Source organism: Salvelinus namaycush, chromosome 20 (genome assembly GCF_016432855.1).
Source record: "Salvelinus namaycush isolate Seneca chromosome 20, SaNama_1.0, whole genome shotgun sequence".
NCBI classification, from domain to species: domain Eukaryota; kingdom Metazoa; phylum Chordata; class Actinopteri; order Salmoniformes; family Salmonidae; genus Salvelinus; species Salvelinus namaycush.
This window is the reverse complement of record NC_052326.1, coordinates 45,796,065-45,813,268: the sequence shown is the minus strand read 5'-3', so window position 1 is coordinate 45,813,268 and position 17,204 is coordinate 45,796,065. Positions and strand designations below refer to the sequence as shown.

Here is a 17,204-nt window from a genome sequence, read left to right as displayed (position 1 = left end):
AAGTTCTCCCATCTCCATAGAGGAACTCTGGAGCTCTGTCAGAGTGGCCATCAGGTTCTTAGTCACTTCTCTGACCAAGGCCCTTCTCCCCGATTACACAGTTTGGGCAGGCAGCCATCTCTAGGAAGAGTCTTGGTGGTTCCAAACTTCTTCCATTTAAGAATGATGGAGGCCACTGTGTTCTTGGGGACCTTCAATGCTGCAGACATTTCTTAGTACCCTTCTCTAGATCTGTGCCTCGACACAATCCTGTTTCGGAGCTCTACCAACAATTCCTTCGACCTCATGACTTGGTTTTTGCTCCGACATGCACTGTCAACTGTGGGACCTTATATAGACAGGTGTGTGCCTTTCCAAATCATGTCCAATCAATTTAATTTACCACAGGGGGACTCCAATCAAGTTGTAAAAACATCTCAATGATGATCAATGGAAACAGGATGCACCTGAGCTCAATTATTAGTCTCATAGCAAAGGGTCTGAATACTTACCACTTTAGATCAAGCAGCCTTCATGTTCACAGCATTGTCTGTCACCAGTGCAAATACCTTTTGTGGTCCAAGGCCATTGATGACTGAATTCAGCTCATCTGCAATGTAGAGACCGGTGTGTCTGTTGTTCTTTGTGTCTGTGCTCTTGTAGAATACTGGTTGAGGGCTGGATATGATGTAGTTAATCATTCCTTGCCACGAACATTCGACCACCCATCAGAGATGATTGCAATACAGTCTGCTTTCTCTATGATTTGCTTGACCTTCACTTGAACTCTGTTGAACTCTGCATCCAGCAAATGAGTAGATAAAGCATGTCTGGTTGGAGGGGTGTATGCTGGGCGAAGAACATTCAGAAATCTCTTCCAATACACATTGCCTGTGAGCATCAGAGGTGAATCAGTTGCATACACAGCTCGAGCAAGACATTCATCAGCATTTCTCTGACTACGTTCCTCCATTGAGTCAAAAATAAATACTGATTCCAGGAGGATCATGAGCTGTTGCTATCGATAAGGTGTCTGATTCATCATTTTCACCTCGAATAGAAGTAGAGGGACTTTTGTCAGAGGTTGCTTGTTGTGAGCGCTGAGGGAACTTTATGCACTTGGCCAGATGATTCTGCATCTTTGTTGCATTCTTCACATATAATTTGGCACAGTTTTTGCTAATGCACACAGCTTTTCCTTCTACATTAGCTGAAATGAAATGTCTCCACATATCGGATAGTGCCCATGGCATTTTCCTGTAGATGAGAAAAAAATGAGTAAAAAAACAACTAATACAATTCCATGTACAGATAAATAGTTAAGCAGTTAGATTAAACAACTCCTTTGTAAGATAAATGTTTTAAAAATTAAACATGTATGGAAACAGGTGAATTAACACTCCTCAGTCATCAGGCTCAAGTAAGCTAAAACCCAAATGGTAGCAAAAACTAACTAGCAGAAATTGTTAACAAGTTAGAAATTATATAAACACACTGTGCTGTAGGCTACTAACAAAAAAGCATGTATGTCATATAAAATATATTCACCCCACACAGTATTGTAATCAAAATTTACCAGAAAGCATGTAGTCCTTGGCTCAGACAGTGTAGTAGTGTGGGCTCAATAGCATCTCATTAGTGTGCAAGATCTTGAGAATCAGCTGTACATGTGATGGAAGAGTGCACTGCACATGTGATGGAAGAATGCACTGTGCATGCAGAGGGTTGCAATTCCATTGAATTGGAGATAGTTTAACCAAAATATGCCTAAAGACCTAGAATTGCCTTATATGTATCCCACAAAAAAGGTTCACTGTTATAAGCTTTTTGATGAATTTAAGAAAAATTCCCAAAATTACAAGGCTTAACTTCCCATGGAAAATTCCGGAAAAAATCTGGAAATTTACCGGAAAGTTTCCGACCCTTTGCAACCCTAATCTGTGTAGATGAAGATTAGGGTTGATGGGGAGGAGACAGGTTAAAGAAGGATTTGGAAGCATTGAGACAATTGAGACATGAGACATTGAGACAGGTATGTGTGCCATTCACAGGGTGAACAGGCAAGACAAAATACTTACAGTAAGTGCGGGGTATGGTAGTAGGTGCCAGGCACACTGGTTTGTGTCAAGAACTCAAACGCTGCTGGGTTTTCTGTGTATTTCAATAATGGTCCACCACCCAAAGGACATCCACCCAACAAGCATTAGAGTCAACATGGGCCAACATCCCTGTGGAATGCATTCGACACCTTGTAGAGTCCATTCCCCGACTAATTGAGGCTGTTCTGAGGACAATTTAATATTAATATTAATTAAATATTAAATTAAAAGTAATATTAATTAATATTAATAATAATATGCTATTTAATATTAGGAAGGTGTTCCTAATGTTTTGTACTGTTTATAAAACACAGGAAACTCCAGAAGGGTGCAATTGCGGCCCGCAATTCGGGGGGTTCCTGCATCTGCAAGAACCCTTTCTTTATAATTCTATTGGTTCATTTTTAAGCTAGGTACACTAGCGGGAGGCGCTCCAGTACAGTAGGTGGCGGTAATGCACCATAACATTGGAAGAAGAGGCAGGGGTGACAACGGTAGCATATGTAACAGTATAACTTTAAACCGTCCCCTCGCCCCGACACGGGCGCGAACCAGGGACCCTCTGCACACATCAACAACTGACACCCACGAAGCGTCGTTACCCATCGCTCCACAAAAGCCGCGGCCCTTGCAGAGCAAGGGGCAACACTACATCTAGGTTTCAGAGCAAGTGACGTAACTGATTGAAACGCTACTAGCGCGTACCCGCTAACTAGCTAGCCATTTCACATCCGTTACACTCACCCCCCTTTCAACCTCCTCCTTTTCCGCAGCAACCAGTGATCCGGGTCAACAGCATCAATGTCACAGTATAACTTTAGTACGTCCCCTCGCCCCGACACGGGCGCGAACCAGGGACCTTCTGCACACATCAACAACTGACACCCACGAAGCGTCGTTACCCATCGCTCCACAAAAGCCGCGGCCCTTGCAGAGCAAGGGGCAACACTACATCTAGGTTTCAGAGCAAGTGACGTAACTGATTGAAACGCTACTAGCGCGTACCCGCTAACTAGCTAGCCATTTCACATCCGTTACACATAGATAGAACAAGGAGCAGTTAGGGTGATTTATAAATATATTTGACAGTAGCTAGCAGTGTCCTTCGTCCCCACCCATCAGGCACCGCTTTCCAGAAGTTCTGTTAACGATGGCAGGTGTTCGGCAAGCAGTCTAGGACACTGTGTGCTAGCTAACTAGGAGGACTACAGTACACAGCAGGCAGGTGAATTATTTATTTAACTAGGGGAATCAGTTAAGAACAAATTCTTATTTACAATGACGGACTTGTGGGTTAACTGCCGTGTACAGAGGCAGAAGGACATCTTTTTACCTTTTCAGCTCGGGGATTTGATTTAACAACTTTTCAGTTACTGGCCCAATGCTCTAACCACTAGGCTACCTGCCGCCACAATGCTGGCCGCAATCACACTCTATTGGGAAAATCACGTTTTTGACTGCCCTGACAAAACGGCTGCATTGGACCTTTAACTAATTTACAATGATGTCACCAGGGCTGCCTTCAGACGTTTTTACGTTCTGGAATATTCAATTGAATGGAAACAGTGCTGTCCTGAACGTCCAGTTTAACAACGTGGAGGGGTTGGGTTGTGGGTTAGGGAATGACGTCAGGATGGCCTCTTCTCTTTTAAAACGTCACTCATTGCTTCAAACCACACCCATCAAACCGGAGGAAACATACCTCAAAGTCTGTTCAAGAACGTTTTTGGGGGGGAAACGTGTCGCTCAGTACCAACCATTCAAGCGAACTGAACCCACCTCTAGATATAGAACAGGAATAGAACAACAAATTAACGTTTCGTATTTTTCAGGTGAGTAGTATATTCATCCTGCGATCTGCCTGTGTTTGGTTGCGAAAAAGCATTGCGTTTACTTGCGGATGACGGGATAAGCATGGTGTGAATCACCGAGGTGAGTCAAGTGTAGCCTTTATCATGTTGAAGCAATTTCTTGAATATTGGGTAAATATCTCTAAAGACACCGCCCTCCTGCCGCAACGTAATATTCACTGACTATTTTACAAGTTTGAACAAGAGGATCGAGCATGTTTCATGTTGTCTGTCGACTTATTTTGAAACCAGCACGTTATTACCCGTTTCATTGCAAGATAACATTTTTAACAAGCAGTTAGCTGGCACAAATATTACATGGGTATACTACAGCTAAGCGCGTGTGTGTGTTAGAGAGAGTCCTGTCTGAGATCGGTACTGACTCTTCCTCCCCGCCCCCTAAGTAACTCAACAAAGATATAAGCGTCAAAGCAGCGGCTTAACAAGAGGAATCATACATAGACCGGAGTGAGACGACGATGGCAGAGAACAAGATGGGGCCAAACATTGGGGCTGGGGCTGGAGGTTTTGCCAAACTGGTACAAAAGTCATTGAATCGAGCTCAGGAGAAGGTAAGCAACTAGTGAACCGTGGCATCTCTGTTACCCTGAAATCAAGATTGCCACAATTCTTTAGGCTTTTCTACACGACTATCCTTGTTATTTGGGCTACTTGAACTAGTGATGCGCATAAGTTATTGTCCTGTTTATGCATATTGATATTAAATTAGTATGGTGACAGTAGGCCCACGTTGTCTGTTACAGTAATTCAATTTCTTCAGACACATTCTCTATCGATGCTGACTGTTGGTTTGAGGGGGTTTGAGTGTTTCATCTGTTTGAAGAATCATTATGCTGAATGTAGGCTTTGATGTTGATATCTCCCAGCTTAATTCCTTGAGACAAAAATAAACTCAGTTCAAACAATATTCCATTGACCTTTTTTTGAGCTAGCCTATATCAAGTTAGTTGTCTATTCCAATAGAAATCACCCGAATGAACTCTGTAGCCTTTATGGAGGAATTTCCATGGGCTTTGTCAGTATTAGTTTGTTAATACCTTTTTGTTGATGTTTTTTTGCAAATGCCACTTCCTGCCTCTGCTGTACACTTCCTCTCCCTTTCTACTCTTACTCGGTGGCTTTGTGGTTCACTGCTTGGCCTGGGTTCTGCTCTGCTAGTTTCACTTTGCTTGCTGAAACGCTCAAAACAGGACAGAGTGTAGTTTGTGTCAGATATTGTAGTGTATGTAAAATGAAATCGGTTCAGTTGTGCCCAAGTTCCATCCTATCATTTGGGGTCAACCACAGAGGTCATTTTTGGGAAGGGGAATGCTAGAAATGATGTTGGCCTCTGTATAGAAAATAGTGTGTCCCTTATCCTATTACAGTTCGCTTTTGAACTAGTTGATTAGAATCATTATGGAATACAACGTAGGGCCTAGTATAATGTAAGTGTGATTGTTAGCACCTCACACTGGTCAACCTCAACAACAGTACCTGTTTAGAGACTCAAGTGTTTTTAATGTTGTCTGAAACCTGTGGATAGGTCAGCAGCTGTTTGTTTTCATCTTGTCATAGGTCATGCAGAAGCTGGGTAAGAACATGGAGACAAAAGATGAACAGTTTGAGCAGTACTCCCAGAACCTTCTCAAACAACAGGTACCAATGCAGACATCGCCAATCAAAATAAACGTTCAACCATGTTATTTTTGCAAAGCCTATTAGATTCTGAGTTCGGACATTGTTTGTGTGTGAAAACTATTTCTAAGATGCATACTTTCAGTTTTTCCGAACTTGCTCATCATAGGGTGGCTTGCACTACCGGTGCTGGTACAGGAGCAGATCTATTAAATCTACGTTCCAGCGGTATAAGCAGTTTACATTTTTTAATAATTCAAAAGATTGCTCAGAAAACCAGGTGTTTTAATCAGCGTATGTGGACTTCAATTTTGACCGTACCCAATTTAAGATAAGAGTAAAGTTTTTACATGGCTATTGCTGTACTCAGCCTACTGCCATAATCAGTGTAATGCTGAATTATTTGTGTGCATGTTAACATATTGACTGATACATAAAGTTTGTATCGATGTGCGACATATATTAGGTAATGAGTGGTACTCACATAAGGACCATATTCACACGACTGAAACTTTTTTGCATTGCTAATGGATCTAAACTCCAGGCATTTGAAACGGTGGTCTTCCTTGCACTTTGTTTACATTCTTAGTTTTTCCATGTAATTTTACTGGCTGATATGCTGTCAAATGGCTTACTGACTCTAGCCACTGGTCAGTCACTCGTTTGGAAAAGCACTTTAAAAACAGATGTTTTGTCTGCTTAATAATTTTGTTTTTACTGTCCTTGTGTTGGTCAACCATACAAATGTTCTCCGATAGATTCAGTTTATATCTTGAAAGTGAGCCATATCTGACGTTAGGTTAACCGTTTAACTGCCCTCAGAGCTGTGTGCCATCTTAAATCTCTGTGTTTTGGGGCTTTTCACCAAATCAGCATGTATTATTTGAGAAAAAGTCATTAGTCTGAACATTTTCTCAGAAATAATTTTTATAAATTCCATGACGACCTGTCCGTTAACCTCTGACTTCTCAGCTCTGACCAATTTTGTGCATGCCGATAACATGACATGTCACAGGAAGGAGCTCCACCCTTAGACAGTTTTCACTCTTATATCGCACTTCTATTACGAAACCGAGTAGGACGCACCCGTGATATTTTCACCAGACTATCTTGTGTAAAACAATATCCTCCTTTACACTGAAATGTTTTTAAAGTCATTGGTTTCTCTTGCTACTTGAAGCACAAAAATAAAACCATTTGACTTGTTTGAAAAGGTCCTCCTTGTTTTTAAAGGGACATAGTGAAATTGAAATGACTTAAGTGTCACTTTTAATACTCGTACACTTTGTACTGTTATTGTTTGTGAAATGTTTCCAAAACGTGACTGTACAACTTGAATTGGGAAGTTCCTGGTCTCTTACAATGTTTATGGGAGACTTATCTTCTGTAAAGGTGAAGTCAAACTGGAAAGGGTCTTTTGATGGATGTTCTCATTGTAAGGAAAAAATAACCCTTTCATAGAATCTTCTATCTTTACAACCAACAGAATGATGGCGGCAGGCTATTTAAAGAAGTCAAAGCATACTTCAGTGCAGTGAAAGGTAGGATCTGTCTACATCTCAATCCATAGCAGAGGTTGCTCTCGGGCATGATGGCACCTACGGCCCTAGATCTGATTAGTTTAATCAAATACATTAGTTGAAGAAAAACTGGTTATAGACACCGTACTTATTTGTAGTGTTGCCCTGCACATTTGGGCAGTTCAAGCTGCCATATTCATATTCTGGTCAAAACCAAATATCAACTTATTTTTTGTACTTCTATCTTTTATATATAGGTCTTTTCATGGCCACAAGATCTGAAATCATTACTTTGGTCTTTAAACTGTTTAATATAGTAGGAGGGCTATATCTTGTACAGTAGTGTTCAACTTAACTCACTGGCCAGTCTTTTTACATTTATTTTTAAATCTTTTTTTATTGTCATTATAATTTTTTGGTGTAAACTGACCTTACTTTGAAAACCTCTCTGGTAGCATAACTGTCAATTTATAAAAACAAAGAACTACCAGCCATTAAAAAGGGCAGCCCAAAAAGGGCAGAACGTGTTATTCATTTGAGCAGGAATAATGTTTTTTTTTTTTGTGCTACCATTTGCATACCACTTCAAGTGAAGCCCATCATGTTTTGACCTTTAAGTGTAGGTGTAGCCGAATCTGCAGTGTGCCACTAAACCAAAACTACTTAATCTAAGTGTGTCATCCATGCTGATTTTTGTCATACGAGCTGTGTAAAGGCTAAAAGGTTGGTGCTATTCATTAGTGCACACCAAAGCAAAACGTTTCGCAACAGAAAACAAGCGTTTCTTATTGGAAAAGTTCTGTTTCCATCAGTTTGGTGCCTAATGAATACAACCCTAGTTTCAAACATTCAACCCACATCCCCAGACTCTGACCCTTGGTCTAGCTAACAAGGTATCTGCTAGGCAAGCTACCATCTACACAAATGTCTACTTTCTCACTTGGCTGTCCTAAACAATAGCTATTAGCTTTTATAGTGTCATCTAAACGCACCAGTTTTGCTCTAGTTCACACGTTCCTTCTGTCCTTCTCCACAGTGATGCATGAGACTTCCAAGCGACTGTCCCAGACGTTAAGAGATGTCTATGAACCTGACTGGCAGGGAGGAGAGGACCTGTCTGTCATCATGGAGGTGGGCCATAGATGGGTGTTTTCAGACAAGTGGATTTTTTTGTTGTAGACTAGAGGAAGAACCTCTGAAGATCCATTGACCAAAATGTTGGTCTGAGAACCATTAACTAAGAGCAGAGTATACAATAATACCAGTGTGTTGACCAGAGTTTAAATTTCAAAGACTACAGTTATGCAAAAGTGCTTTTCATGTTTCAGGTGAGGCAGTTCTTTCGGTGTGTATTTATGATAATTGTTAGTATACACTGACACGGTGACTGGATTCATCAGGAAGTCTATAGGGGATTTTCCCACTGTAAGATTAAAACCTATCCGATCCAGAAACCATAGATAGATGGCAGCACTTGCGCAAAAATGAAAGCGTGAACCACTGCATTTAACCACGCACGGTGACTGGGAATATGGTAGAGTACAAACAGTTTAGTTATGCCCTCTGTAAGTCAGAGGCAAAACGTCAGTACAGAGACAAAGTGTATTCGCAATTCAACGGCTCAGACCCCAGACTTACGTGGCAGGGACTCCAGACAATCATAGATTATAAAGGGAAACAAGCTATGTTGGGGACATCGTCTTGCTCCCCGAAACAAGCTAAACACCTTCACCCACTTCAAGGAAAACAGTACCTCCGATGCAGGCTACCGTGAGCTCTTGTGCTCTGTGGCTGACATGAGTAACACATTTTAAGTGTGTTAACCCTCGCAAGGCTGCCGGTCCAGACGGCATCCCTAGCCTCGTCCTCAGAGCATGCACAGACATATTCAATCTATCCCTATCCCAGTCTGTTGTCCACACTTGCGTCAAGATGTCCACCATTGTTCCTGTACCCAAGAAAGCGAAGGTAACTAAACTAAATGACTATTGCCCGTAGCACTCACTTCTGTCATCATGAAGTGCTTTGAGAGACTAGTCAAGGATCATATCACCTCTACCTTACCTGACACCCTAGACCCACTGCAATTTGCATACCGCCCCAACAGATCCACGGATGACGCAATCGCCATCACATTTCCCTTGGTGAGGGTAGGTAGCAACACATCTGCCATGCTGATCCTCAGTGCGGGCCCCACAAGGGTGCATGCTCAGCCCCCTCCTGTACTCCCTATTAACCCATGACTGCGTGGCCACGCACGCCTCCAACTCAATCATCAAGTTTGCAGACGACACAACAGATGTAGGCCTGATTACCAATGACAAGACAGCCTACAGGGAGGAGGTGAGGGCCCTGGCGGAATGGTGCCAGGAAAATAACCCCCATGTCAACAAAACGAAGGAGCTGATCATGGGAGACAGCAGAGGGAGCATGCACCCATCCACATCGATGGGGCCGCAGTGGAGAAGGTGAAACGCTTCAAGTTCCTCGTCGCACACATCACTGACAATCTGAAATGGTTCACCCACACAGTGTGGTGGAGAAGGCGCAACAGCGCCTCTTCAAGCTCAGGAGGCTGAAGAAATGAGTCTTGGCCCCAAAGAACCACTCTAATTTTTATAGATGCACCATTGAGAGCATCCTGTCGGGCTGTATCACCGCCTGGTACGGCAACTGCACCAAATGCAACCGCAGGGCTCTCCAGACGGTTGTGCGGTCTGCCCAACACATCACCGGGGGCACACTGCCTGCCCTACAGCACCTGGTGTCATAGGAAGGCCAAGAAAATCAAGGACCTCAGCCACCCGAGCCACGGCTTGTTACCCCGCTACCATCCAGAAGGCGAGGTCAGTACAGGTGCATCAAAGCTGGGACAGAGACCGAAGCTGTTTTTCAGTCTCAAGGCCAGCCGACTGTTAAATAGTCACCACTAGCCGGTACCCTGCCCTGAACTTTAGTCACTGTTATTAACCGGCTACCACCCGGTATTCAACCATGCACCATAGAGACTGCTACCCTGTGTCCATAGTCATTGAACACTGGCCACTTTGATAATGTTAACATACTGTTTTACCCACTTCATATGTTTGTACTGTATTCTAGTCAAGGCCATCCTGTTCAACTATTGCTGTACATATTCTTCAGATACACTAAATATTCTATCCACATACTGTCCATCATGTCTAAACATCCCATCTCACTCACAGACGCATAAACAAACAAACAAACTGGTTGGTTCGAGCCCTGAATGCTGATTAGACTGTAAACTCTCCTTCCAGACTCACATTAAGCATCTCCAATCCAAAATTAAATCTTGAACCTATTTCACAACAAAGCATCCTTCACTCATGCTGCCAAACATACCCTCATAAAACTGACTATCCTACTGATCCTTGACTTCGGCAATATCATTTACAAAATAGCCTCCAACACTCTACTCAGCAAATTGGATGTAGTCCTTCACAGTGCCATCCGTTTTGTCACCAAAGCCCCATATACTACCCACCACTGCGACCTGTATGCTCTCGTTGGCTGGCCCTCGCTTCATATTCGTCACCAAACCCACTGGCGCCAGGTCATCAATAAGTCTTTGCTAGGTAAAGCCCTGCCTTATCTCAGCTCACTGGTCACCAGAGCAGCACCCACTCGTAGCACGCGCTCCAGCAGGTACAGTTGAAGTCGGAAGTTTACATAAACCTAGGTTGGAGTCATTAAAACTCGTTTTTCAACCACTCCACAAATTTATTGTTGACGAACTACAGTTTTGGCAAGTCGGTTAGGACATCTACTTTGTGCATGGCACAAATAATTTTTCCAACTATTGTTTAGACAGATTTATTTCACTTATAATTCACTGTATCACAATTCCAGTGGGTCAGAAGATTACATACACTAAGTTGATTGTGCCTTTAAACAGCTTGGAAAATTCCAGAAAATTATGTAATGCTTTAGAAGCTTCTGATTGACTCAAATGATGTCAATTAGCCTATTGGAGGTATACCTGTGGATGTAGTTAAAGGCCTACCTTCAACCTCTCAATCATGGGAAAATGAAAAGAAATCAGCCAAGACCTCAGGCAAAAAATTGCTGGAGGAAACGGGTACAAAAGTATCTATGTTGATATAACCTGAAAGGCTGCTCAGCAAGGAATAACCACTGCTCCAAAACCGCCATAAAAAATGCCAGACTACAGTTTGCAACTGCACATGGGAACAAAGTTTGTACTTTTTGGAGAAATGTCCTCTGGTCTGATGAAACAAAAATAGAACTGTTTGGCCATAATGACCATCGTTATGTTTGGAGGAAAAAGGGGGAGGCTTGCAAGCCAAAGAACACCATTCCAACCGTGAAGCACGGGGGTGGCAGCATCATGTTGTGGGGGTGCTTTGCTGCAGGAAGGGACTGGTGCACTTCACAAAATAGGTGGCATCATGAGGACGCAAAATTATGTGGATATATTGAAGCAACATCTCAAGACATCAGTCAGGAAGTTAAAGCTTGGTCACAAATGGGTCTTCCAAATGGTCAATGACCCCAAGCATACTTCCAAAGTTGTGGAAAAATAGCGTAAGGACAACAAAATCAAGTTATTTGAGTGGCCATCCACAAAGCCCTGACCTCAATCCTATAGAACATTTTGTGGGCAGAACAGAAAAAGCGTGTGCGAGCAAGGAGGCCTACAAACCTGTTACACCAGCTCTGTCAGGAGGAATGGGCCAAAATTCACCCAACTTATTGTGGGAAGCTTGTGGAAGGCTACCTGAGACGTTTGACCCAGGTTAAACAATTTAAAGACAATGCTACCAAATACACTCAATTAGTATGTAAAATTTCTGACCCACTGGGAATGTGATGAAAGAAATAAAAGCTGAAATAAAGCATTCTCTCTACTAATATTCTGACATTTCACATTCTTAAAATAAAGTGGTGATCCTAAGACAGGGACTTTTTTACTGGGATTAAATGTCAGGAATTGTGAAAAACTGAGTTTAAATGTATTTGGCTAAGGTGTATGTAAACTTCCGACTTCAACTGTAGACTTTTCTATTGTGTTATTGCCTGTACGTTTGTTTATCCCATGTAACTCTGTTATTTTTGTCGCACTGCTTTGCTTTATCTTGGCCAGGTCGCAGTTGTAAATGAGAACTTGTTCTCAACTTGCCTACCTGGTAAAATTAAAAAATTGTCTGACAGTCCTGGTATATCAGACCGTATACCATGGGTATAACAAAACGTTTATTTTTACTGCTCTAATTACATTGGTAACCAGTATAATAGCAATAAGGCACCTCTGGGGTTTGTGGTATATGGCCAATATACCACGGCTAAGGGCTATATCCAGGCACTTCGCGTTGCTTCGTGGCTATATACCACACCCCCTCGGGCCTTATTGCTTAAATATTTCACACACTCTGGACTCCGACATTGCTCGTCCTAATATTTTTTAATTCAATTTTTACTTTTTTAATTTGTGTGTATTGTTAGATATTACTGCACTGTTGGAGCTACACCGGCAATAACATCTGCTAAATATGTGTATGTGACTTTTGATTTTGGCAAATGTATTTCTGTTGTATAGTAGAAAGCAGCCTAAAGGTTTATTTCAATTTATTTTTTTTTACAACAGAGTGAGGACTTGCTGTGGAATGATTATGAAGAGAAACTAACAGACCAGATAGTTCGCACCATGGAGAATTATACTGGACAGTTTCATGAAGTCAAGGTAGCGTCTGATAAATTCTTATCAATTGTTTGTGGTCCGATAGAACTAGTTCACGTCAAAGCTCTTCTCTCCCCATGTGTTTACATTGCTGATAGGTCCTACAAACAATCATGAGAGACTAGTGCCATGTGGCTCATGGGAATTGTGCTCAGAAATATCGCTTCTCCCCCTGCCTCTTAGGAACGAGTAGCCAAACGCGGTCGGAAGCTAGTAGACTACGATTCTTCACGCCACCACTTGGAGGCGCTGCAGAATGCCAAGAAGAAAGACGATGCAAAAATCACCAAGGTGTGTTGAAAATGAAATGTAAATTAAAGCTGTATAGATTATTTTTGTTCTTTGTCTATGTATTAGGATAAAAACACAGAAATAATTTGGATTCCATTTCTCTCTGATCAGGCAGAGGAGGAGTTCAACAAAACCCAGAGTGTGTTTGAGGAAATCAACAAAGAGATGAGGGAGGAGCTTCCTGTTCTCTATCAAAGGTGATGTCAATGGACCACAGTACATCGGGGTCGTGTTCATTAGGCACCAAATGGGGAAACAGGGAGGGACTACTGTTGCTCTAGTATAACAGAACATTTTCCCTCTTGTCTAAAGCCGGATTGGATGCTACGTGACCGTCTTTCAAAACATTTCCAACCTGAGGGACGTCTTCTATAAGGAAATGAGTGTGGTAAGCCTGTTTTTCCTACATTCTGATATGGATGTTATTCTCCCACAAAGAATAAAACTATCACAATATATTTAACACATCTTTATCACAGATCTAAATAATTTACTGTATGTGATGTAGTATAGTATCTCACTGTTCAGATGAAGAAATGTACTGCAAGTCAACTGGTATTGACTAATAGAATAACCACACTTGATTGCAGCTGAACCATGAGCTTTACAGCGTGATGAAGAAGCTGGAGACTCAGCATTCAGGAAAAGCTTTTATCATCAAGGGCCTTAACAGGTCAGTGTTTCAGATGACCATAAGAATTCACCACATTTGTTTAACCTCTTAGTCTTTATTATGTGATAGTTGGTGGTAATATAGTCATGTGAAAATTTTGAGAATGTATTTTATTCATATTTAACTTTTTTTTTTCATTTATTTTCCATGGAGAAAAAATAAATATACTTTAATTTGAATATTTTTCTTCTCATCAAGTCTAGAATCTGGGATCTAAGAATGTACAACCTGCTAACCAGCCAGATCATCTCACCCTCTATATCCTCTCTTAGCACCAAGTCCAAGAAGAGAAAATCTCTGGTCATCTCAGCGCCCATCCCCTGTAACACAGCCTTCCCCTCGGAACACACAGCTCTCCACGCATCCACAGCCCCGGAGAACGGCAAAGAGACCTGTACCCAGAGCATCCCTGAGGAGCCCGCTGCCATCTCAGGAGAGGCTGATGATGGCACTGGCATGGCGGACCCCAGCGTCTTCACCTCCGAAACGTCCGACTTCTCAGATGAGCTGAGCTCCAACGGCACCACTACACCCAACAGACGGTCGGCGTACGACAGCGACAACGGGGTCGGGAGTGACGTCGCTTCAGAGGTTCTGAGTGACCTCCAAGAGGGCGGTGCTTCGGAAGAGCAGGGCCTTAGCCAATTACAGGACTACTCTGCCATAGAAGAGCAGGTTCAAAGGTCAGAGGTGACCTCTGGAGGTGAGGTCATTACCAGTCAGAAGGCTGTGGCTGAGTCCACAGAGAGCAAAGTCCTACATGACACTGACCAGGCTAATCTTCCAGAGCATGGCAAAGCCAAGGCTCCACCGCGTCCTGCGCCACAACTTTCCTTACCCCACTCTGAGAGGCACTCCTTCCCCCCTGCAGAGGCCAGCCAAGTGGAGGTGGTGGAAGAGAAGGGAGCTTCCCAGGCGCTGCAGGCAGGTGACACAGAGAGCACTGGAAATGACTCGGACTCCCAGAATTCACCTGGTTTCATTTACAAGGTGATTCCCTTTGCTAGTAATGGTATTCTCTTTATAATATATTATAGTGTGGTGTGTATATAGAGTCCATTGTCCTAACATTCTTTGAAATGTAGATGTTAGTCAATCAATTATGAATTCTATGTTATTGGATAAAGTGAGAAGAGCTCAGTGTTTCACATGCCTGAAGTGGTGTAAATATAAATGTGTTAATTGATGAATTAATGGCCAGCTCAGTGCATTAGGTATCTATTGGCAGCACATACTGTATGGGCCCAGTCCTAACTTGAGATTCCATTGACATCAGTACATGATTTACAATGCAAACAATTTAAGCTTGAGCCTTACATGAGGGAAATAAAGTCCTTAGCACTTTAATTCAAAATGTTATATTTTGATGAAATATTTGTGCTGAGTATTTGTCTAACAGAGTTGTTTATGTAATGGTGTGATATCAGGGAGTGGCGCTCGAGGGTCACATTTCAGAAGATGGCACACTGCAGTATGACGTGGAAGACGTGATTCTTATCCTCGCCGACACAGAGGAGAAGGTGTGTGTGCATGTATATACAATATTTGTATTCATGTTAGCCTGTCTCCTTGGTGTAGTTTAACTTCCAAATAGGACCACTAAGTAAGTAATACTAAAGGTCATAGTCTTAAACTGAGCACTGAATTTGAACGGTGCATCAGACTTTAACACCGAATTTGAAACAGTTTCCCCACATGCATGTCACTTTAGAATTATTGGGATTTTCAGCACATTATGTAGCAAGTTGAGAAAATATATGGTATTGCTTTGATTTTGTTGACACTTTCATGGTTCCCTTTTTATCAAGATTGCAGAACTGATCCTTTATTCACAAAGCGTCCCAGAGTAGGAGTGCTGATCTAGGATCAGTTTAGTATTTTAGGACATAATGAATGAGAACGGGGACCTGATCCTAGATCAGCACTCCTACTTTGAGACGTGTAATGTAAATTGTCCCTGATCTCTCTTAAAAGGTGAGTAACATGGTGTGTTTTTGTTAACCTTTACTCCACTACAGCAGGAAGGCATGGCCAAGGTGGTGAGGGAGAAGACATGTATTGAGCAGGGAGATCTGTCAGAATGAGACAATTTGTACCTGTCATTTCCTGTCTTCCCCTCGAGCTGTGGTGATCCATTCAGTGTTCATGTGCTAGTCAGAACATTTCCGACTTGCTAACTGGTTGTCGTTATACACGTGCCGCGTTCAACCAGTTAGCAAGTTGGACATTTTCAGAGTTCTCATTAGCACAGCGGCACACACAATGGACGGAGATGGTATTGGTGTGGAGGACTACGAAGAAAAGAAAGAGGAAAAACAGGAACACAAACCCTATTAATCACACGCTTCCATGTCTCAACTTGTTGGAAGATACCGATGAGTGTCATACTTACCGAGAGAATGTTCTTTTGTTCACATGTTTTTGCTATACAGTATTTTGGCCTTGTTTGTGTTATCATTGTGTAAGTCTCGAAACTGTGAAACTTATAGAAACCTTTTTTTTTTATATCGATGCCATTGAAAGAGTTGTAGTCTAATAAAGTTATATTTGAGAGACGAGTGGTGTTGTTGAAGTAGCAAAAAGAAAATAATTCTTACTGTTCTAATAGGTTGCATGGGTCTGCTTTAGCTTGGCTACTTAAGCAATAAGGCCCGAGGAGGTGTGGTATATGGACAATATACCACGGATAAGGGCTGTCCTGATGCAACGAGGAGTGCCTGGCCACAGCCCTGAGGTGTGGTATATTGGCCAAATATATGACAAACCCCCTGAGGTGCCTTATTGCTATTATAAACTGGTTACCAACGTAATTAGAGCAGTAAAAACATTTTTTGTCATACCCGTTGTATATGGTGTGCTATACCACTGCTGTAAGCCAATGAACATTCAGGGCTTGAACCACCCAGTTTCTAATAATCCATATGCCCATGAGTAGTCAAGCCCCCGTGTATCACATGTTACAACACAAGGTGGCGCTAGTGGTCTAACAAACTACAGAGATAACTCATTTTCACTTGAGGTGGTGCTTTCCCATAATTTTTTTGTTGTTGCAGTGATTGTGAATATTAGTGTCAACTTCATGGCCGACCTTAACTTGGTGGGATAACTTCATTTTGTACCAGATGCAACCTATGTCGAGAGAGAAAAGGACGATACACTGTCAATTCAGTTAGGATAATTCCAAAGAATCTGACAAAATAGTTACTCTAAATGGGTTATTTATTCATTAATATATAGTTACCATTTATTTGACGATTTTTCTAAACCGGTGCATTCAATATTTTCAAATGAACAACATTTTTCTAAGTGTAATACATTGCGGAATATCAAAAATATTGAGACAACTGTAAAATCCAGACAAAAAAAAGTTAAAGGTTATTGTACTATTTACTTAATATACAGTATCAGTCAAAAGTTTGGACATACCTACTCATA

General features: G+C 42.0%; 1 protein-coding gene across 5 annotated transcripts; it reads left to right on the top strand.

Annotated features, from left to right (window-relative positions):
* The first annotated feature begins 3,799 nt into the window (after nt 1–3,799).
* LOC120065411 (bridging integrator 2-like) lies at nt 3,800–16,324 on the top strand. 5 transcript variants are annotated; one of them, XM_039016404.1, is made up of 13 exons: nt 3,800–4,010; nt 4,333–4,500; nt 5,507–5,587; nt 7,053–7,107; nt 8,123–8,217; nt 12,713–12,808; nt 12,989–13,096; nt 13,208–13,293; nt 13,409–13,484; nt 13,687–13,769; nt 14,042–14,759; nt 15,197–15,289; nt 15,791–16,324. In XM_039016404.1, the coding sequence occupies exons 2-13, from the start codon at nt 4,408–4,410 to the stop codon at nt 15,851–15,853; spliced, it is 1,647 nt and encodes a 548-aa protein (XP_038872332.1). In that variant the 5' UTR covers nt 3,800–4,010; nt 4,333–4,407; the 3' UTR covers nt 15,854–16,324. The 5 variants fall into 5 exon arrangements, with proteins under 5 accessions (XP_038872332.1, XP_038872329.1, XP_038872331.1 ...); XM_039016401.1 differs by having other exon boundaries at nt 15,788–16,324; XM_039016403.1 differs by having other exon boundaries at nt 3,811–3,910; nt 15,788–16,324.
* The last annotated feature ends 880 nt before the right edge of the window (nt 16,325–17,204 follow it).

Excerpts from the sequence above, each read along its gene's own strand:
- LOC120065411 (XM_039016401.1), top strand. The coding sequence starts at position 4,408 with ATGGCAGAGAACAAGATGGGGCCAAACATTGGGGCTGGGGCTGGAGGT. Across the intron at positions 7,108-8,122 it reads ATACTTCAGTGCAGTGAAAG|TGATGCATGAGACTTCCAAG; the intron begins GTAGGATCTGTC and ends CCTTCTCCACAG. Across the intron at positions 13,294-13,408 it reads CTTCCTGTTCTCTATCAAAG|CCGGATTGGATGCTACGTGA; the intron begins GTGATGTCAATG and ends TCTTGTCTAAAG.